This window comes from Lemur catta, chromosome 6 (genome assembly GCF_020740605.2).
Source record: "Lemur catta isolate mLemCat1 chromosome 6, mLemCat1.pri, whole genome shotgun sequence".
In the NCBI taxonomy this organism is placed as follows: domain Eukaryota; kingdom Metazoa; phylum Chordata; class Mammalia; order Primates; family Lemuridae; genus Lemur; species Lemur catta.
Window position 1 is genome coordinate 74,529,529 of NC_059133.1, and position 23,478 is coordinate 74,553,006.

The 23,478-nt window shown below is 38.3% G+C and overlaps 1 protein-coding gene across 2 annotated transcripts in view; it reads right to left on the bottom strand.

Annotated features, from left to right (window-relative positions):
- Nucleotides 1–4,104: 4,104 nt before the first annotated feature.
- The window catches only part of CCDC91 (coiled-coil domain containing 91), a 487,635-nt gene continuing 468,261 nt past the window's right edge, over nucleotides 4,105–23,478 (bottom strand). For both annotated transcript variants that reach the window (XM_045554115.1, XM_045554112.1), the window contains one exon: nucleotides 4,105–4,228. In XM_045554115.1, coding sequence (XP_045410071.1) covers nucleotides 4,107–4,228 — 122 coding nt within the window. In that variant the 3' untranslated portion in view covers nucleotides 4,105–4,106. The remainder of the gene's footprint in view (nucleotides 4,229–23,478) is intronic.

Genomic DNA, 23,478 nt, shown 5'->3' on the forward strand with positions numbered 1-23,478 from the left:
GTGCAAATGTTTGCTCTCTCCTTGTTAAAAGATGACTCTGTGATTTGGTTTTAAATGTGTTCATGTGAAAATATGTTTTCATATTTAACTGTTTATATCTATTTGGATAGGCTGCTATAAGCATCCATTACACTCCGTGACTTCCATTGTGATGGTGTTTATTATTACAGATTGCACAACAAGCAGGTGGTGATGATAATAATATACTTGAAAGAACACCTATAGTCTCACGCCAACAATTTGCAATAGTGCTATAGGGATAAACAGGGAAGCCAAGATGGCAGCTGCTATTAACCTACCTATATGACACCTACCTATAGAGAAAAAAAAAAAAATAAGGAACACTCCTGAAGGCTCCCTGCAATTTTTAAACCCCAAGCACAGTAGCTGTTTATTGAGACTCTACTCTTAATATGGTCATGTGTGCAGGACAATGCATTAGGCTCTCAGAGGGATAAAGATATGAAATGATATGTGCTACAATGAATATCTGCTATTTTTCCCAACATATAGCCTCCCTTCTCCTTTATACAACATCTTGATTTCCCTTTTGGGAACCCACTCCTCCTTTCATCGGGTTGTAGGTTTAGGAGCTAGAACCCCTGGCTTCAGGTCTGGCTTCTTAATCCAACGCTGCCAATTTGAGTTTCACTAATTGGTTAAGGGTGGATACATGACCAAATGCTAGACAAATTAAGAGCCATAACTAGGATTTTTGAAGAGCCATTGAAGAAGAGGTGCTTGATTTCACAGGAGGCTGCAAAATCGATGGGACTTAAACCTGGAACTATTGATGGACATCTTGCCACAGCTGGGAAGCACCTGGCTGAGAATGAAACCAAAAGAAAGAGCTGAAGGAGAGAGACCTGTATTGCTTGAAGGTCTGGATTCATCCACATTTGAAGTTCAAACCCTCAAACTTCTCTGTTATGTGGGCCGATAAATGTTCTCGTTTTATTTGAAAATTCCTCTTTGGAAGTACAGACATTTTGCAGCCTTTCTAAAAACTGTTTTACACCAAAGCCAGCCAGGATTTGTAGGTGCCTCTGTTCTCTCAGACTGAGACCCCAAGCCATTCCCCTATATTTTCATTTTTTGCTATTTAACATTCTCTTTGTGAGTGCCTTTAAAAAAAATCTGGGTGCCTTTTTTTCCCTGGAAATATCTTAAAAAATTACTAAGATATCTCTAATTCATATGAATTAATTTCTAACTTTTCCTTTCCATTTTGTCTAAGGAAATCCCTCTCCTCAGTTATTCTCCTAAAAGTTGAAGGTCTACTTACATGAGGATCTATTCATGAAAACATCACCTATGTCCAATATGTAAATCAGTCCAACATGCAAACCAGATAAAGAATTGAATAGCATCTTGTGTCACCGTGCATACTGTATATATGATACTATTCTCAACCTAAGAATGAAATATATGGATCTGAGAGGTTAATTTTGTATTTGTCTATTTAATCCTTTCCCCAATCAAAAGAATTTAAGGATGCTTATAAAATGATTTCCAATAAAATAACTACCCACCTCAGAGAGTTTTTGCAAACACATGAGTGTCAAGCACTTAACATAGAACAGGGTACACAGAAGGCACACAATAAAGGTGGGATGTAATATTGTAAGATAAAATAGAAAAAGAAATCAGGTCAAAAGCAAAATAAAAGCAGGAAGTTAATACAAGGAATTATACACTTTAAGATTAACGCATAAACATCACAAGCAGGCTCCCAATTTTTCTCTGAACTCCCTAGTCATTCACATTTCATGTAAGAAAACACCAAGTTTTTGTCTGTTATCATAAGCCAAGAAATTTAGTAATATACCTAAGATAATATATACAGCCACCAATTGAAGGAGACTGTGTTCAATTAAACCCAGCTTTTCTGTATCACCCTGCTGCACAGATTAGCACAAGACTTGTGAGGTCTGATTTCTGTAGTTTTGAGAAATGTGCTCTAGTTCCTGGACACTGGAGAGGCCCTGAATGCTAATCATAGAAAAGAAGACAAAACATTGTAAACATGGACTCTTATTTAAAGCATAGTTATGAAGGCTTAAGTCATCCTCCACATTTACACCCACTATATAACCCATTTTCTCTTTTTAACTTTTATTTTTCCCATTTATTTTTTATTTGTATATATTCATGGGTACAAGTGCAATTTTGCCACACTGATATATTGCACTATACTAATGTCAGGGCCTTCAGTGCATCCATCCCTGAAGCAAAACACACTGATGCCACAAAGCAATCTCCCATCATCCACCCCTCACCCCTCCAAGACTCCATTGTCCATTGGTCCACACTCTGCTTCCATGTGTACACATTATTGAGCTCCTACTTATAAATGAGAACATGCAGTATTTGTCTTTCTGAGTCTGAGTTGTTTCACTTAAGATAATGGCCCCTAGTTACATCCATGTTTCTGAAAAAAAAAAAAAAAGATTTCATTCTTTTTTACAGCTGAATAGTATTCCATCCTGTGTGTGTGTGTGTGTGTGTGTGTGTGTGTGTGTGTGTGTGTTGCATTTTACTGAATAAGCCAGTGTCAACTATTCTGTTTCTTTGTGCCTATAAACTATTGAAATGATCTGGAATTTCCAATAATACTACGCCACTATAATAATACTACTCTACTACCTGAGTTGGGTAAAAAGGCATTATCACTTTAATTCAGAATATGTTTTAGAGATAATACACTTCTTCCCCACCTTCACTGATGTTTCCCTGTCATCAACATCATGTAAAGGTATTCCTCATAACTCAATGTAATTGGTCAGTTTGAGAGAAGAAACTGAGATAAACTGGTGGGCTTCAATCTTCAGTTTGCATCAGGATCACCTGGAGGATTTGTTAGAATCCTAGAGGATTTGCTGGGCCCTGCCCCCAGAATTTCTGATTTAGTAGGTCTTGGATGGGTCATGATAATTTGCATTTCTAATAAGTTTCCAGATTATGATGATGATGATGGTGCAGAAAACACATTTTGAAAACCACTTTCCTAGACCTTGGACATATCTTATTCCTCTTGGGAGCTAGCTGCCTTCAGAAAACTTGCAGTGGGTTTTGCCCCTTCAAACTGCCAGGAGGAAGCTGTAACTTTCCAGTACTGCCAGTGTCTAGGTGACTAATTTTGCCTAATTTTGGAGTTGAGTAATAAGAGTCCACTTGCTTACAGATAAAAGCCCAATTTTCCAATATAGCCTTTACATATAATAAATGTGATATATGGTTCCCATTTGATTTATTGTTTTATTTATCAACTATTAGAACTAAAGAGGATAATACAGAAGTTTTATTTATTAGGCCCCCTCCATTCCAACTTTCTATATGCCTTTAAGGCTGAAATTCAGAAATAGCATTACTACTCAGAAAAAAACAGGCATATTTGCAAAATATAATAATTTTTTGTATATACACTTTAGTGGTACTCCCTCACTTCCCTCCCCCAAAAAGCAATGGGTTTCAAATACCATGTCAAAAATAAATGCTTATGCAGTTGTAAAAAAGCAAACCTAATGAGATGGCAAAAAAGATGAAGGAGCATTTTGAGGCATTAAACAATACAGATTTTTGCCCATGGTTCACAATTATTTGAGGTATATTTGAAATTAATAGTACAGTTCTATTTTAGTGACAAGGACAATTTAAATCTACTTTAAATGGGGCTGTGAAAAAGAAATACCCTTTTAAAAAGAAATGTGATTGAACTCAGATAATAATTGCATCCAAATTAGTTAAGCAGATAAACTTTGCTTCCTGTGGTTGAAATCTACCTAGGCTTTGAATGTGATATCCAACAAATACAGTTCACTTTCAGCTCTTTTGATCTCAAAGATTCAATGAAGAAATTTCTTTTAAAATATAATTCTATTAAAAGAGATATTGTGGCAAAAGAAACCAAAATTGCATACCTTGCCCATTAAGCCCAGCTACCACATCAAACCACAGATTGCCCTGGAAATAAATGTTCATTTTCATTGGGAATTTTATTTTGTTTAAAGAAAAAGTGAAATAATTGTGTAAAATGTTAATAGACGCTCCAGCAATTTGGCAACAAGGATTGGAAAAAAACTCCATGTTTTACTATTTTATCAGATTTATAACAAATATAAAAAAGCTGTTTTTCTTACCTTGGTTAGATATTTCCATAAAAGTCCTCGAATTAATGTGATCCTGCTAGGTGAAAGATTGCTTTCCTGTGTTTTTAGAAGCAGCAGACCTGTTGATAAGATCATTAGAGTATTCACTAAAAATGCTGCGTTCAAAAAAGCAAAAATAAAAGTTCTAGGCTTATTTTTTTGGTTGTTTAAACTAGTGAGTTAAGTGATTTCTACATTAGTGAGAACAAAATACCATATGTCTCTAAAATTGTATTCTGTATTTTATTAGATGAGAAAATATTTAAATATTTTTTATATTTGTACCAAATGAGATATAAAAATAATTTTAAAATTTTATTTAAGCAAAATGTTACTTTTGTCCCTAAACATATGATTTCTGAGAAGCTTGATGACATTTAAGATGAAACTAATAACCAAATCCTTATAGGCTTATTTGTTTTTTTAAAATCGAAAATGCTCTCATTTTTAAGAAAGTTTTGAGAGTGCTATGTCAGAATTTTCCTACTCATTCTTGCATTGTTAACCATCTCTTCCAGTAAGCTATTTTCAAAGTATAATAGAATAGAATATCAGAATGGGAACTCTATGTGAAATACTGATACTTGTTCCTAAATTTACAAGAAAGAAAAAAAATTGCGTCTTCTAACTCACAGAAGAAGAATTAAGGATAAATAGTGCGGAGGGGCAAGATGGCGGAGTGGAGGTGACCTCCTGGATTTGTGCTCCCGGAAAGGAAGGCATGGATCTCGACCTGCCACAACGCTAGAGGATTGCTCCCCCACAGGAACGGTGGGGTGACCCCACGGAGCATCACCATGGGACACAGAGAACAAGAAAAAACAGAGGCGAGTGGGAAATCAGACCGAGATAGTTTGGAGAGTGCGGGAGGGAAAACAGACAGCGGAGTGCGGGACGGCCATACCTGCCTCACCGGAGAGTGGGGCGGGCTCAGCCCCACAGCAAAGCGGCTTGATCTCCCCACTGACCTCCACATCCACTCGGTCAGGGATCTGACTAAAATTGGTGCAGAATCACCGCGGGAGACGTTCAGTTCCGAGGACAGGTGACATAGGCGGGCGAGAGCTTGGACTCGGGCGGCTCTCCTTGGTGCCCTATCTCTTAGAGGGACAGACGCGGACCTGCACCGAGGCGAGGGGCCGCGAGCGTGAAATATTAAAGCGGGACTTTTTTGCTCTTTTCTTCCCCTACAGCGGCTTTCCGGCCGGGGAGCCGCTGTGGGCCCTGGCGCCTGCCAAGCTCTGAACACTCTCCCCCGGCGCCTCCGACCTGCGGACGCGCGGTCGCCATCTCGGTTCCCACAGCTAAGCAGAAAGGACCTTGGACTCTCGCGGGTTTCCGCGGTGCCCTATCTCTTAAAGGGACAGACGCGGACCTGCACCGAGGTGAGGGGCTGCGAGCCTGAAATATTAAAGCGGGACTTTTTTATTTTTTTGTCTCTCTCTTTCTTTCTTTCTTTCTCTTTTCTTTCTTGTTTTCTCTTTCTTCTTCTTGTTATTCATATTGTTTCTCTTTTTTTTTTTTTCCTTTCTTTTCCTTTTCTCCTTTTCGGTGGCCCTCCAGCCCTGGAGCTACTGTATACTCCTGAGTGCTCCAGACCCCGAGCTCTGATTCCTATCGGAGCCTGAAAATTACCCCCCAGTGCCAGTGATCTGCGGGTGGGCAGCAGCAATTGTGCGGGCCAAGGTCTAACTGCTGCAGAGCCATAGGGTGCCAGGCGGCTCCCCAGGAGGCTCCATCCCCTGATCCGTAGACCCTCTCCAGGTCCCCTTCCCAGGTGTGAACACTGAGTGCTTCCCCAGATGCAAGAGTGTGGAGCCCGGACCTTGGGAACACTGGGACAGGGTAGACCTTTGCCCGTGGGAGCTGCAGCAGCTGGGGCACTGAGTGAGTGAGGGCACCGCCTCCTCCTCCTAGCCAGTGTCTTTCCTGCAGAAAGAGACAGAAACCACACATCCAGAGGAAGAACCAAAAGACAGGGGGAAAAAAAAAGAAAGAAAGAAAAAGAGAGGGAGAAGAGGCTTTCTGCTTCCAAATAGGGTGCCTGCCTACTAACTGAAAGTCCACAACACAGTGATTTAACTTGCCACCTGGTCTTAGGTCAAGCCAACCCTCTGGGGGTGGACCCATCAGAAACAGTCCCCCAACTGAGATAGAAAAAAAAAAAAACTCTAAACAGCACACAGCAGTCTCCCCCTCTAGATAAAGGAAGCAACATACCTAGACTGTTTCACAGCCTAAGAACAGAGTACAAGACGTGCTGTTAACTAGACTAAAGCTGTCAGAAAAGATCTAACGATAGAGCCACATGGGAAGGGCTCAGCGGAAAAATATGGGGAGCACAAAAAACCAAACGGAAACCTCACCCCCAAAGAGAAATACCAACTCTCCTCCAATTGGCACAAGCCAGTTTCAAAATACCAACATGTTACCAGAAGAATTTCAGTCTTGGGTTATAAATAAGCTGAATGATATACAAGAAAAAAATAGATATCCAATGCAAAGAAACCACAAAAAAATTCCAGGATTTGGAAGAAAAATTCACTAAAGAAATAGAAATATTGAAGAAAAACGAAACTGAACTCCTAGAAATGAGGGATTTATTCAGGGAGCTACAAAACACACTGGAAAGTCTCAAGAACAGGGTAGATCAAATAGAAGACAGAATCTCAGAGATTGAAGATAACTCTTTGCAATTAAATAAGACAGTCACAGAGATAGAGCAAAGAAATAAGAAAAAAGATCAGAGTCTTCAAGATGTGGGATTATGTGAAGAAACCTAACGTGAGAGTTATAGGCATCCCTGAAGGTGAAGAAGATAATAAGCAAGGGCTGGATAAACTATTTGAAGACATAATAGAAGAAAATTTCCCAGGCCTTGCTGAAACTTTAGATATACAGGTTCAAGAAGCTCAAAGAACCCCTGGCAGATTCATAGCAAATAGGAAAACACCACGCCACGTAGTCGTCAGACTGACCAAAATATCCACTAAAGAGACCCTTCTTCGAGCTGTAAGGAGAAAGAAACAAGTAACATACAAAGGAAGACCCATCAGAATTATGCCAGATTTCTCAACTGAAACTTTACAAGCAAGAAGAAGCTGGGTCCCCATTCTCACTCTTCTGAAACAGAATAATTCCTAGCCTAGAATCTTGTACCCAGGTAAGCTAAGTTTTCTATATGAAGGAGAAATTAAGACATTCTCAGATAAACAAGGACTGAGGGAATTCACCAAGACAAGACCACCCCTCCAAGAAGTACTCAAAAGAGAGTTATACACGGATCATCACAACAAAGACCCATGAATGTAAAACCACCCAAGAGCTAAAGATCAAATTCTAGCCACCACAATGGCTCAAGAGAGAAAACATAGCAATGAAGTTCTACCCAATAAGATAAACAGAAATCTGTCCCAATTATCAGTTCTCTCACTAAATGTCAATGGCCTGAATTCCCCACTTAAGAGACATAGACTGGGCCAACTGATAAAAAAAAACACAAACCAAGTATCTGCTGCCTTCAGGAAACTCACTTAACCGGCAAAGATGCATTTAGACTGAAAATAAAAGGATGGAATTTGATATTTCAAGCAAATGGTAGCCAAAAGAAAGCTGGTGTGGCAGTTTTAATTTCCAATAACTTAGTCTTTAAACCAACAAAAGTAATAAAAGACAAAGACGGTTACTACATACTGGTGAAAGGCACAATTCAACAAGAAGACATAACCATACTTAATATATATGCACCCAATCTAGGCGCACCCAGATTCATAAAGCAAATCCTACTCGATCTAAACCAAACGATAGACAACAACACTTTAATAGTTGGATACTTTAACACTCCCCTGACAGCACAGGACAGATCCTCCAAGCAGAAAATAAGCAAAGACATAGTAGACTTAAACAGAATGCTAGAACAAATGGGCCTGACTGACATCTACAGGACATTCTACCCGAAATCCACTGAATATACATTCTTCTCATCGGCTCACGGGACATTCTCTAAGATTGACCATATCCTAGGACATAAAGCAAGTCTTAAAAAAATTAAAAAAATAGAAATCATACCCTGCATCTTCTCAGATCACAATGGAATAAAAGTAATAATGAACCCTAACAGGAACTCTCATTCCTACTCAAAGTCATGGAAGCTAAACAACCTTCTTCTGAATAACAATTTTGTAAAGGAAGAAATTAAGTCAGAAATCAAAACATTCTTTGAATTAAATGACAAAGGTGACACAACTTATCAAAATCTATGGGATGCAGCTAAAGCAGTCCTGAGAGGAAAATTCATTTCCATAAATGCCTATTTCAAAAAGACAGACAACTTACAAATAGGCAACTTAATGAATAGACTCAAAGAGCTGGAGAAAGAAGAACATACTCACCCCAAACCCAGCAGAAGGTGAGAAATTATTAAGATCAAATCAGAATTAAATGAAAAGGACAACAAAAATACTATAAGGGAAATTAATAAAACAAAAAGTTAGTTCTTTGAAAAGATAAATAAAATAGACACACCACTGACTAGACTAACCAAGAGCAGAAAAGAAAAATCTTTAATAACTTCCATCAGGAACATAAAAGGAGAAATCACAACTGAAGCCACAGAGATATATGACATTATCTATGAATATTACAAAAATCTTTATGCACACAAATTGGAAAATGAGGAGGAAATGGACAAATTTTTAGAAACACACAGCCTTCCCAAGCTCAATCAGGAAGAAATAGAATTCCTGAATAGACCAATATCAAGAACTGAAATTGAAACAGCTATAAAAATCCTTCCCAAAAAGAAAAGCCCTGGTCCAGATGGGTTCACACCTGAATTTTACCATACATACAAAGATGAACTGGTGCCCATCCTACATAAACTATTCTTCAATATTGAGAAGGATGGAATTCTCCCCAACACATTCTACCAAGCCAATATAACATTGACACCAAAACCAGAAAAGGATGCAACAAAAAAAGAAAACTACAGACCAATTTCTCTCATGAACGTAGATGCAAAAATTCTCAATAAAATCCTAGCAAATCGAATCCAAGTGCTTATTAAAAAAATAATTCATCAGGACCAAGTAGGCTTCATCCCAGAGATGCAGGGGTGGTTCAACATACAAAAATCTATAAATGTAATTAACCACGTAAATAGAAGCAAAAATAAAGACCATATGATCCTCTCAATAGATGCAGAAAAAGCATTTGACAAAATTCAACACCCTTTTATGATAAAAACACTTAACAACATAGGCATACACGGGACCTACCTAAAAATAATACAAGCCATATATGACAAACCCACAGCCAACATCATACTGAATGGGGAAAAATTGAAAGCATTCCCACTCAGAACTGGAACCAGACAAGGCTGCCCACTGTCCCCATTACTTTTCAACATAGTATTGGAAGTCCTTGCAAGAGCTATCAGACAAGAGAGCAGAATCAAAGGTGTCCAAATAGGGACAGAAGAGATCAAACTCTCACTCTTCGCTGATGACATGATGTTGTAATTGGAAAACCCCAAGGACTCAACCAAGAGACTACTGGAATTAATTAACGAATTCAGTAATGTCTCAGGTTACAAAGTCAATACACACACATCAGAGGCATTCATATATACCAATACCATTCAATAGGAGAACCAAATTAAGGACTCAATACCTTTCAAAATAGCAACAAAGAAAATAAAATATCTAGGAATATATTTAACTAAAGAGGTAAAGGACCTCTATAAAGAGAACTATGAAACGCTAAGGAAGGAAATTGCAGAACACGTAAATAAGTGGAAATCCATACCATGCTCATGGATTGGAAGAATTAACATTGTTAAAATGTCTATACTACCCAAAGTAATCTATAGATTCAATGCAATTCCTATTAAATTACCAACATCATTTTTCACAGATTTAGAAAAAATAATTATACACTTTGTATGGAATCAGAGAAGACCCTGTATAGCAAAAGCAATCTTAAGCAATAAAAACAAAATGGGAGGTATTGATTTGCCAGACTTCAAACTATACTACAAAGCTGTGGTTCTTAAAACTGCTTGGTATTGGCACAAGGGCAGGGACACAGACCAGTGGAACAGAACAGAAAACCCAAATATAAAACCATCCTCATATAACCATCTAATCTTTGACAAAATAGACAAAAACATACTCTGGGGACAAGAGTCCCTATTCAATAAATGGTGCTGGGAAAACTGGATAGCCACATGTAGAAGACTGAAACAGGACCCACAGATTTCACCTCTCACAAAAATCAAATCACGGTGGATAACAGATTTAAACCTTAAATGGGAAACGATTAGAATTCTAGAAGAAAATGTAGGAAAGACTCTTACAGACATTGGTCTAGGCAAAGAATTTATGAAGAAAATCCCTAAGGCAATCGCAGCAACAACAAAAATAAACGAATGGGACCTGATTAAATTAAAAAGCTTCTGCACAGCCAAAGAAACAGTCATGAAAATAAACAGACAGCCTACAGAATGGGAAAAAATTTTCGCATACTACACATCAGATAAAAGACTGATAACAAAAATCTATTTAGAACTCAGGAAAATCAGCAAGAAAAAATCAAACAATCCTATCAAAAAATGGGCAAATGACATGAATAGAAATTTTTCAAAAGAAGACATAAGAATGGCCAAAAAACATATCAAAAAATGCTCAATATCCCTAATCATCAGGGAAATGCAAATCAAAACCACAATGAGCTACCACTTAACTCCAGTGAGAATGGCCTTTATCAAAAAATCCCAAAACAACACATGTTGGCGTGGATGCGGAGAGACAGGAACACTCATACACTGCTGGTGGGAATGCAAACTAGTGCAACCCCTATGGAAAGCAATATGGAGATACCTTCAACAGATTCAAGTAGACCTACCATTTGATTCAGCAATCCCATTATTGGGCATATACTCAGAAGAACAAAAGTCATTCTTTAACAAAGACACCTGTACCCGAATGTTTATAGCAGCACAATTCACAATCGCAAAGATGTGGAAACAACCCAAGTGCCCATCAATCCACGAATGGATTAGTAAACTGTGGTATATGTATACCATGGAGTACTACTCAGCTATAAGAAATAACGATGATACGACATCTCTTTGGTTCTCCTGGAGAGAGCTGGAACCCATTATATTAAGTGAAGTATCCAAAGAATGGAAAAACAAGCATCACATGTACTCACCAGAAAACTGGTTTCCCTGATCATCACCTAAATGTACATCGGGGAAGGATACCAATTGGATATCAGACTGGGATGGGGGGTGGGGGGAGGGGATATGTGTATGCCTACATGACGAGTGCGTTGCACACCCTCTGGGGAATGGTCATGCTTGAAGGTGCAGACCCGGGGAGGTGGGGGGGGAGGGGATGGAGGTATGACTACATGATGAGTGCCAGGCGCACTGTCTGGAGAATGAGAACGGACGCGCTTGGGACTCTGACTCGGGGGGATGGGCGGGACATGTACAATGTATATGACCTGAACTTATGTACCCCCATGATGAGCTGAAATAAAAAAAAAAAAGGATAAATAGTGCTAATGATATATAAACAGCTATTTGACTCCATTATAACCTGTAAAGATTCTTGCTCTGTAAATGCTGTACTTCATCCAGTTTAAATCTTTAGAAGACAAATCTTGATTGTCTTTATCAGTTATTCTAGGATTCATAAGGAAATAAAGAAATATTAAATGAGAAACTCTTGGGAAACAAATAGTAATTTTTAAGTGAGCTTTCCGTTATATTTCTGCATTTATCTTGGAAATGAATTTGTGTTCAGAGCTTTATCTTAACAATTACTTTAGAAAGATAGAAGAGAAAGTGTTTATGGATAAAAAATGCTTGAATGTATTTTCATGTTTTAATGTTTTCCTGTGTGTGTGCAAGAACATTAGAACATTTATTCTAACATGTAAGTCAATGCTTCTAACATGTAAGAACATGCTAGAAGCAATGATTAGTGCTGGTGACTAACTGGAAAAGACATTGCTCTCGCAGGAAGGGAGAATATGATCAGAGCCTGATTTTGCTCAATAATAGCAGCCTGTATAGCTGTATATTTACGGTTTAAATAAAAAGGCTTTATTATTATAATTCCTGCATGAAAAAAAATTTTATTGTGAATCTGAGGCTTCTAATTCCTTTGTACTTCATTGAAACAATGAGCCTTTTTAATTTTTTTTTTTTTAGTAAAACATAGTGTTTATTATGATGTCAAATATTGGGTTGGAATAGAACAGACTGTATTCAAAACTAAAGGAAATTTTTTAGTCAAGCATTTATTGCCAGTATTAGTCAATGATTTACAATTTGTGGGGATGAGAAAAGTCATCTAATAACCATCAAAACTCTAAAATGTCTCATATTAATCCAAAAGAATTAGTCAGATAGTTGCCTTGAAACATTTGAAGAAAATTAAGAATAACTGCTCGAGTTTGTTAAGTTCTTCAGACAAGTCTAAGGGGAACAATATCCTATAAACATCAACAGTTCATGAGTGAGGAAATAAAATGACTATGAAGTACTGTGTGAACCATTGAGAGGGGACATGTGCAGTGGTGGCCCAGCTCCCACCCAGCAGCAGCTAGCTATCTGGGGACAAATCCCAGCCCTGCTCATCACCACAACCCCAAGCCTCAGTTTCCTCGTCTGTTTTTAAGTGATAGGATTGCTATGACAATGAATATAAAGATTTCAATAGTGGGAATCCTTGAGAGTCTTTCAGTTGAGTCTAGACGTTAAAACTATTTTCATAATAATTTTAAGATGTCATTTGCCTTGTTCACTCTCATTCTCTCATGAGGGTCCAGTGGAGTTTTTCAGAGGCTACATCATGTGAGATATCACAACAGATTACAGAACAGACGTGAGAATCCAGCTGTCTCCTATTAAGTCGGACGTCAAAGTGATTTGCAGACATGTGAAAGAGTGCCTCTCCTTTCACTGACTTGCTTTGTTTTTGAAAACATAGCTATTGTTCATAAAACTATGCAGTTGATATTACTATGTAATGGGTTTGTTAATGTTATTTTTAAATGAGCTAATATGAAATATATGTAAAGTGTCTCAGTTTTTATTTCTAATACAGTAAATGCAGCAATGCAGTAAGTAGCCACAGATATAACACACATAAACACTTTGGATCCTCAATAATAATTAAAAGTGTAATGGGTCCTGAGACTAAAACTTAAATTGAGAACTATTAATTTAAATCAATTGCTTGGCAAAATTTTTTTCACATAAATAAATTCACAAGTCAGAAAATAATTCTGTATTAAGCTATGTAGCCCAAATTCGCTTTCAGAATATGTAGTACCTATGGCCATATCATTTCTGTACTTCTTAATAAATTGTTGAGAGCAATGGGTTCTCAACTCTGGCTGCATATTAGACTCATCTGTGAAGTTTTTATAAAATACTATTGTCTAGGGCCTCACATTCTGTCATTGATAGTTTATGGAAGCTGTGTATGGATTAATGTCATCATTCAAATAATAGCTTTAATGACTACTTGTCTAAGTAGGTATCTCATTCGTCAAACCAAAATGCACCAGATTCTACCTTATATTATAACTGTTTATGCACATGCTTAATTTCCCCAGCAGATCCTGACAACCTCAGGACAGCACTGACATGTGAAGCATCTTTTTCTTCTGGCCCCTTTAGAATGCAGCCAAGTAAGTACGTACTCAACTAATGTTCACTGGATAAATGACTGAATGAAAGAATGCCTAACTGAAGACTCTCTTTACTTTACTTACTTTGTAGTGCAAACACAATATCTCCCAGAGTGTAGGGGGGCACTCCCCATTCCAGGAATAGTATCAGTATCCACAGCCAATTCTAACACCTTGTGTATCTCCCTCTTGATCTATCCAGGGAGCTTCAATAGTTTATGAACGTCCAGAGGGGAAGACCTCCAGCTCCCATCCCGGTGCCCAGAGGCACTGGCTGCCCGGCAGCATCTGACCTTAGTGAGTCATGTCAGACAACAGGATGGGGACCAGATAAAGGCTACAGTGTCAGAGGGAACTTGTCCTTGCTGCAACCTTTCTTCAAAGACAGGAGACTCAGTGCCATTGAGCTCAGTGAGTGGATTTCAGCATATGGCTGGGTGTCTCAGAGGCACATGGAAATTTGTATTTTTCTATCTTATGAATCTTGTGAATTTGTACAGGGCCTGCCTCAGCCAAGAAACCTAAGATGGGTAAAAGAAAAAGATCTGTTTTTCCTTTTTGTCATAGGCAACCACTGATCTACTTTCTGTCTCTATGGATTTGCTTACTCCAGATATCTTATCTAAATAGAATCATATGATATGTGGTCTGCTGTGATGGGCTCCTTTCATGTAGAATGTTTTGTAGATTCATCCCTTGTTGTGGTATGCATCAGTACCTCATTTCTTTTTATTGCCAAATAATGTTATGTTGTATAGATATACTACATTTAATTTATTCATTCATCAGTTAATGGACATTTAGGTTGTTTAACTTTTGGCTTTCATGATTAATGTGAAGCTTTGTTCTTAAGCCACTAAAAACACAAAAAAATTTCCTTACATGCTTCTCGTAGACCTGTATGTGTATACAATCAGTGGGTTCTTTGTGATGGGTTGGGGGAGGTAGGCAATAGATCTTAAAGCTAAATTTTTGTTTGTACTTAAAATTCAAAACTGTTGGCAATGTCTCTCACTAGTGAGAGAAAAATAATTGCAAATAATACACAGGAAATAAAATAGATTATTAAATTTAATCAGGCTGGGCGCAGTGGCTCACACCTGTAATCCTAGCACTCTGGGAGGCCGAGGTGGGTGGATCATTTGAGCTCAGGAGTTCGAGACCAGCCTGAGCAAGAGCGAGACCCTGTCTCTACTAAAAATAGAAAGAAAATTAGCTGGACAACTAAAAAATATATAGAAAAAATTAGCCGGGCATGGTGGTGCATGCCTGTGGTCCCAGCTACTCGGGAGGCTGAGGTAGTAGGATTGCTTGAGCCCAGGAGTTTGAGGTTGCTGTGAGCTAGGCTGACGCCACGGTACTCTAGCCCGGGCAACAGAGCGAGACTCTGTCTCAAAAATAAATAAATAAATAAATAAATAAAATTGAATCATAGCATCCCAGAAGGTTAAATGAAAAGAACCTTAGAAGAGAGCTAATCTATTTTACAAGCAAGGAAATGAGTTCCAGAGAGGTTAAATGACTTGCTCAAGATGACATGCTGTCTTGACTCCTGGTGCTGATGGGTTAAAATATTATGCTCCCAAGTTAAAACAAACAAAAAAAATTAATAAAGCTCAAAAGCCTTGCAAAGGAAAAGGAGTAAAAACAAGTGTATTTATTTGAAACTTTAAAATGAAACACTTGCAAGCTATTTACTGCCTTCCTTTCCAGCTTCAGGAGACACACCCGTGTGGTGATAAAAGAGCCATAAATTACATAATCCTGGCCCTGATGAAAGAGAGTTTGCACCTTCCCCTCCCAGGCTGCACTCACCCCACGGTGGGCAACAGAAGGGAGAAGGGCTCCCTGGTGACAGGCCAGTGAGCTGGTGCCAAGCTCTGGGGTCCAAGCTGGAAAAGCAGAAGGCAGCTCCTTCCACCCCCAAGACCCATTGCCCAACCAAGGCCTGGATGACTTCACCTGCCACACCCATCCCAGCCAGGGGCTGGGCCAGTACTGTACCAGATGTCCCTCCACTGTGAATTGGGAAAGAAAACATTAGTGTTCTGAAAGCCCAGGACTTTTGTTGTTCTCAGGGGACAAAAAAAAAAAAAAAAAAAAAAAAAAACAAACAGATTTTATGCTTTTGTTTTCTGTAATTAATCTCCACACACTCTCACTATCTTTGGTATTTCTCTCTTGAAAAAGGAAGTTCAAGAGGAAAGTCAATTTTCCCCATACGAAGGAAAGATCCTATGTGTCTAACCGTGTTGCCACCTACCTCTCCTGTTTCCTCACCTCTTCCCCCAGCAGTGCTGCAGGGTTCATGGGCAGCGGGATGTGTCAGACCACCCGGACACTACTCATTTGTATCACATAAGCCTTGGGCCTCCTGAATTTTCCCACACCTTTCCCCCTTGTCCTTATTCTCTCCCCTACCTTACCTGTCCTGGCCTCATTTTCCTGATCAAAGCATGCTCTTTGGGTCTTCCCTATTCCTCACAATCCTTAGGGTTTCTTTTGATCAGATTTTTATCTGTTCAAAAAAAGGGCACAAATTTAACATTTCTTATACCCTATAGGAATGACATGAATTTGTTCTAAAATGTTCAAGATTTTTTCTGTTCTTAATTCTCTTCCCTAATGTATTCTACTTCTTTTTAATGCCTTGCCTTTTATCTGCTATACCTACATTCATTTACTTCTCTATGAATTGGATTTATTCAATATATATTTATATAAATGTTCACACTTGCTTCAATTCTTTAACTCTAAAGGCATTTTTTTCTTTTTTGTGGAAATTATAGGTAGGATTGTTTTTGTTTTTGTTTTTTTTTGAAATTATAGATAGGACATATTCTGGGATAGTTTAAGCAATAAGAACTGAGATTGAGTTATCTCTGTAAACAGTCAACAACCATTAACAAGCATTTATTTGGATGATATTTACATTCTATTATCAATAAAACCTCAGGATGCTGCCTCCCCAGATGAACACACTGGTCAAAGGTCAATCAGTGCTTGACCTCCACAAACACTGCATTTTGCTTTTATGAACAAGGATTACACAAGGGAATAATTTAATAGTTCTTAAGTCTAGCTGTCCATTTCATTCCACAAATAGGACCCCAGGAAATGATTACATTCATATTCTTGATATTATTTTTGGATGTAAAATAATATTTTCTTTCACACGTTTATCCACTCAACAAATACCTATATGGTTATATCTCTTGTAATTCAGGAACTCAAGGTTAAAAATTTATGATAAAATCAGCAACAGTCATAGAATTCTGCTTTCCTAGAGATATATTAATCCCAAAGTTCTTTTATTCTTATTCACTTTTCACATAGCAGCCAAAATTGACTTGTAATTTTCTTTTGAATTGAAACACCTTTCTTTCCAAGTAATACTTGTACATGGTAACAAAATCACCACCTATAGAAAAAGAATTCTAGTAAAAATCAACACTTTCCTTAATCTCTTCCACCCTTGCAGAATTCTCACTTCCCCTAAAACAGCCATTTTAATTTTTTTTTTTTTTTTAAGAGACTGAGTCTCACTCTGTCGCCTATGCTGGAGTGCAGTGGCACGATCATAGCTCACTGCAGCCTCAAAGTCTTGGGCTCACGTGATCCTCCCACCTCAGCCTTCTGAGTAGCTGGGGCTACAGGCAGGTGCCACCACACTTGGCTAATTTTTTAAAATTTTTGTAGAGATGTGGTCTCAATATGTTGCCCAGACTTGTCTTGAACTCCTGGCCTCAAGCAATCCTCTTGCCTCAGCCTCTCAAAGTGCTAGGATTACAGGCGTGAGCCATCACATCTAACCAACCATTTTAATTTTTTAATATTTGTTTTAGGTTCTTTGAGTGGTTACCTCTATATGCTTAAGTAATATTTATACTACTTTTTTAAATTTACCAACTAGAGGAATTTTAAATTGATTTCCTACTATGATAGATGAGAACTTAGCTCTCTTAAACCAATTCTCATTTACTGTTCTCCCAACCTTTAGTGGACATCTGTCTTTTTTTTTTTTTTTCTTTTTTGGCTCCCCAGCATTTGAGCCCAATTGCTATTTTGGGTAATTTTCCACCTTATGTGACAGGAAGCAGAGGTAGCTTCTTGCAAGAGAAGCTGAAAACACCATATACTCCCTTTCTCAGACTTCCTTGCACCTGGGTCCATGCACATGAACTAAGCTCTACAAATGAGACATACCACCTCAGATCTAGAATAGTGGCACATTTGTGGTCAGACCGAGTTTCTAGGTATCAGCAGCAGCAGTGCTAACAGAAGCATCTAGCCTCCTGTGCCAGGTGTGTTTATAGGGCAATCTGTTTTGCCTTGTGCTCAACTACCAGAAGAATTCTGCTATTAGACCAATTCTGCTATGTGATTATTCAAATTGCTCCTGGCTGTAAAGCACCAGATTCTCCAATCCTCCAGGTCTGCTACTTTTTCTTTTTGGGTGAGCCAAAAAGTTGCTGACAATTAATAATCCTGACTGACATACTATCTAATCCTTATACAATAACACCATTGCCCTCAGATTTCTCCACTGATCACTTTGCGACTTTAAGTAACATTATGGAGCGTCCACTATGCTCGAGCACATAGAACTTCCCATTTTGTAAAGTGAAGACATTGGTACTCCAATACTTGCTTTCACATCTCCTCCCTTCTTCTAAGATAAAAACATTTATATTCCACTCTCTGGGATTAATATATTTTTGAAAAAGCAGAATTCTATGACTGTTGCTGATTTTATCATAAATTTTTATCCTTCAGATCCTGAATTATAATTATCTCCCGTGCTTTGTTTATAATTTGATTCTAGAAGTTGAAATCCAGTTAACAATCTTTACATTGTGCCCATGTAAAAATTGTTCAACTCTGAGAGCATTACGTGTTTTATTTACATGTCTTTGTTACATGTCCAGTGTACATCATAATCCAATATCATAATTTCTATGTCACTCAAAGAAAAATGATCCTGCAGTCAAGTTGGCATGTTTCTACAATCTGTCTTTTGCCTCTGATAGAACTCAAATTTTTCTAAGTCATAACTAGAGGGCTCCATTCTTCTGTTCCAATCTGGATTTTCTAGGGCTGCTGAAAATCAGTGAATCTGGGACAAGATGCCACTGCTTTCCTGCTTTTAATCTAGTAGTTCTTGAAAACCATGCCTTTTTTTTATTTGCTCTCTTGTTTTATTGGCAACATGTCTAAGTAACTTTCTAAGAAAGTGTCCATGGAATGCAAACATTTGGAGTCCTTGACTTGCCTTTGTGAAAATGACTCTCATGATGGCCTCCAATTTGAGGGATGGTTGACTAAATATGAAATTTTGCATTGAAAGTAAGCTTCCTATAGAAGTCTGAAGGTTTTTCTTCATTGTTGCCAATGAGATGCACCGGCACTGAATGAAATCCTGTTTATTTCTCTTTGGTTACTATTTCTGAAGGAATAAATAATACAATTTGATGAAGAAAGTGAGAGGAGAGTGGACAGAAACTGACATTAGTGTATTATGCTTGGTAGCTAGGGTAAGAGGGGAGATGCACCTAAAAAGAAAAAAAAAAGATTGGGTAGGAACTGCAAATAAACTCATCTACTTGGCAATTTTGCTTAGCCAGTCTGGATTTCCCCACTAAAATGAACTCCATAAAGATGATTTCTTCTAAAAATTATTTCCTTAGAGAAATTGCTGATGTAAAAAAAAAAAATCAACAAGGCAAACAATCTTTTTGCCCTCCAAAATACGCATACCCACAACATATGGTAGTGCTGAGATTTTTGCTTCTTCTGCAGACAGGAGGTTGCATATGAGAACCTAGTATGAATTTCTTGAATCTTTAATAGCACAGTGAAGAGAAAACTTACTGAATTACCAATGCAGTATATTGCAATTGGAATATTTTCTTCTCCTGAAAATATATACTCATATACCAATTATAACCCACACTATTGGGTATTCAAAATTTATTTTGCTTTATGAACCATGTAGAATGAAAGCAATCAAGCTGTAATGTGGTACCCTGTGATATGATAACGCCTACTACCATTACAATTTCAACAAACTTAAACTGGGATTCAAACGAGTAGCGTGACTCTGAGGGAAATGGCTGCATAATGGCATCCAGTGTTCTCAATTAACACAGGAAAGATTAATGGCTTTTTTTCCCTTTGGTGGTCTCTGTTGAGGAGAAAAAAACATAAGCTGCCATTTGATTTTCCACTCAATTGCATCTACCAACTGGCAGACAGACCAAGCAGGAAAGTTCCTCCATCCAGTAGCTGGATTGGCCATGGGTGTGGCCCAGGCATGTTCCCAAGGCTGATTCCCCATGATCTGAATAGTCCACAGACAGTCACTCTCTGAGGGAAGACTCTAGGACTGAACTAGTAGGAAATGCATCAGCTGAGCATAATTATTAGGAATTCTTCTCTTCTCTTAACCATCTAATTAACCACCTCTTCATCCTTTGAGAACATCTCAAGTCTGTGTCTGATAAGCTACTTCCCAGGAGGGAGTGAACGTCGTATCAAAATGGATTTGATGCTTCTCAGTAAACCAACAAATCAGTTCAGGAGTGAGTAAAATGAAAATTTTGGGGCTATCACCTTGCAGAAAGAGGTGATGACTGCTATAGGTTGGAAGAATTATGATCTGTCAGAATCTTCTGTTGCAAGGAACAGCTTAGCCATACAGCAATCCTCCATGGCTGCTGCGGTCAAGAATCTAAACACGACTTGGAATTCTCTGAGGATGTTATTCATAAAGGCACAGTTAATCAAACTCAGACCTCTCTTCAAAAATCTCACTGTACAAGCCAAACTTATTGCCAGCAGAAGGAAGGTGCCAGACCAGAGAAGGTAAGCTAAAATCTCTGTGCCCTGGCTTCAGAACTATGAGGTCTCAACCCATTTTAAAAAGTAAAAAAAGATTTTGTATGTGGTGTTGTTGGGTTTTTGTTGTTGTTGTTTTTGGTTTTTTTACATTTATCAAATAGTTGGCTTTCAGGTCATACAATCAGAATTTCATACTTATCCAAGGATTTTCAATCTACAGAAGTAGGTATTTTTATTTATTTTAATTTAATTTACCAAAAAGGAAAAAAAAATCTCTCCTCCTTTCCCTCCTTCATCTTTTAGAGAAATTCAGAAAGAATGGTTATGAGCCAAAATCACTCTGGCTAGTGTCCATGGTTACCAAGCTGAAAGAGTAGGCAGTTTTCTGGATAAATGGTCTTGCCTCAAATGCCAGATGCCTGTTAAAAGTATCGCAGGCTCTTGGAACTTCCTGTGCCTCTCTGCCATCGTAAACAGGAATGATGGCTCTTTCAATAGAGATGCTGGTGTCTTCCCCCCTTGTAGATTACACCCTTGGTTTCTGAGAAGAATAGTTTTCTTTATTTTTTGCACAGGAAAATCTCTATATACCAAAGGTGGATCACTTGATTGCACTTGTTTTAGAACTAATTCAAAATGCTGTGAGTCTCCAAAGCGTTGTCATGTTCTCACCATAGGAGGGAAGAAGAACCATTAAGAAGATCCAAGTTCTCTGAGTTTGCACAAATCCTCTGCAGGCCCATGTGCTGGTTCTTCACTGAACATTTGTTGTTGTTGTTGTTGTTGTTGTTGTTTTTTCCCTTCCAACTCAGGGACAAATCTTTCTAGGTCCTTAAAGATGAAATGGAACAAAAGCATAAATAGACCTGATTGAGATTCTCCTTCTATAGGGAGGAAATGAAGCAGCCTAGGTGGAGGTAGTGAGCTCTGTCTGTACAGTTTCCAATCAGCTTTGCTCTAAGTCTGATTCTTCATCTGTAAAATGGAGATGAAAATTCCTAACTCATAGGGTTGTTGAACTTTTTTTTAAATTAATGTACTTTATATTTAGGCCAGTTTTAAGTTTACAGAAAAATTGAACAGGAGGTATAGAGAGTTCCTATATACCTCCTCAGTTTCTCTTCTTGTTAATATCTTGCATTGGTGTTGTGGGTTGTTGAATTTTAAATTGCATACCAATAAAAAGCACAGTCTTTTATGGGCTAGAAGGTAGTTACAAAGGTGATATGTTATGTCTGTAATTCAAAACCCTCTCATTCATTAATATATCATGTTTTAATTTCTTTGATGACATTTTATGAGTCACCTTTATCAAAAATCTCCCCTAAATCCCTACCAGACCACCACACTCTGAAAAATACTATCTGTAAAGATTTGTTTCTTTAGATTTAACAGAAGATACAATCCCCATCCAGACATTGTAGGTTGATACTATCAGTTGTTTTAATAAGAATAATAAAGAAAAGGGCCCAGAGCTTCTCAAGTATGACAGAGCTCAAAAGGAGGGACTGGAGTAGTCTTATATGGTTGGATGATCTCTGAAGAAATCGTAGCACAGTAAAGAAGAAAAGCAAACCAGTTCTGAAAGGAAGGACTATTGACTCAGAGCCCTTTTTCAAGGCAAATAAGATCAACCTTTGAGAGGGGTAGGGGGAGGGAGGTGGCCCCTTAGGAGTCTGGACAGTGGGATGTTGTTCACTTCCCTGACATTGGACATGAACAGGACTGGAAGAGGATCAAAATAGTGCCAAGAGCATGGTTACAGAAAAGTGAGAGTTGAGAAGAATGAGCATACAAAAGCAAGCCTAAGATTACAGATGGACAAAACTCATTTTGGAGTTGGGTCACTGAAGAATACGTGGGCTTTCTAACTGGTTATAGTTGGGAGAAAAGTTTAAGACAAGTATGCATATTGCCTAGATGTCAAAAACATGTATAAGGCTTTCACATGGTTCTTAGCCATGGCTGACCATTGAAACCCCTTTGAAGGTCTTACAAATATAAGTACGTGGGTCCCACTGCTAGGAGATTCTGATGGTGGGGAGGAGCGTGTGGGTATCTTTTTTAACCCACTACGATGCACCTGAATTAGGCAGCCTCCCTGTCAAAGGTGCTGTTCACGTACTAGAGCCTCGTGCATTGCTCAGGTGACCCAGATACTTCCAGGTACTGCTGGCCAGAGCATGAAGCAGACCTAGTAATTCCCTAAGAATCTACCATAAGGAAATAATCAGAAATGAGGACAAATTTTGCATTCAAAGATATTCATTGCAGCTTTACGTATGTCAGCAAAAAAATAAAAATAACCTGAAGTTCAATAATAGGGAAATGGCATATCCATATTATGAAATATATAGAATTTTAAAATTGTTTGGCTGGGTGCGGTGGCTCACACCTGTAATCATAGCACTTTGGGAAGCCGAGGTTGGGAGGATTGCTTGAGGTCAAGAGTTCGGGACCAGCCTGAGCTAAAGGAAGACCCCATCTCTGAAAAAAATAGAAAACTTAGTCCAGCATTGTGGTACATGCTTATAGTCCTAGCTACTTGGGAGGCTGAGGCAGGAAGATCCCTGAGCCCAGGAGTGTGATGTTACAGTGAGCTACGATGACACCACTGCACTGTAGCCAGGGCAACAGAGCAAGACCCTGTCTAAAAAAATACTAATGTTTATTGTTTTTCAATAACTGTATGATATAGAAAAAAAGATGTAATTTTAAGTAAAAAAAGCACAAAGACAAATATATATATATGTAGTGTGATCTCTCTAAAATCCCAAACACC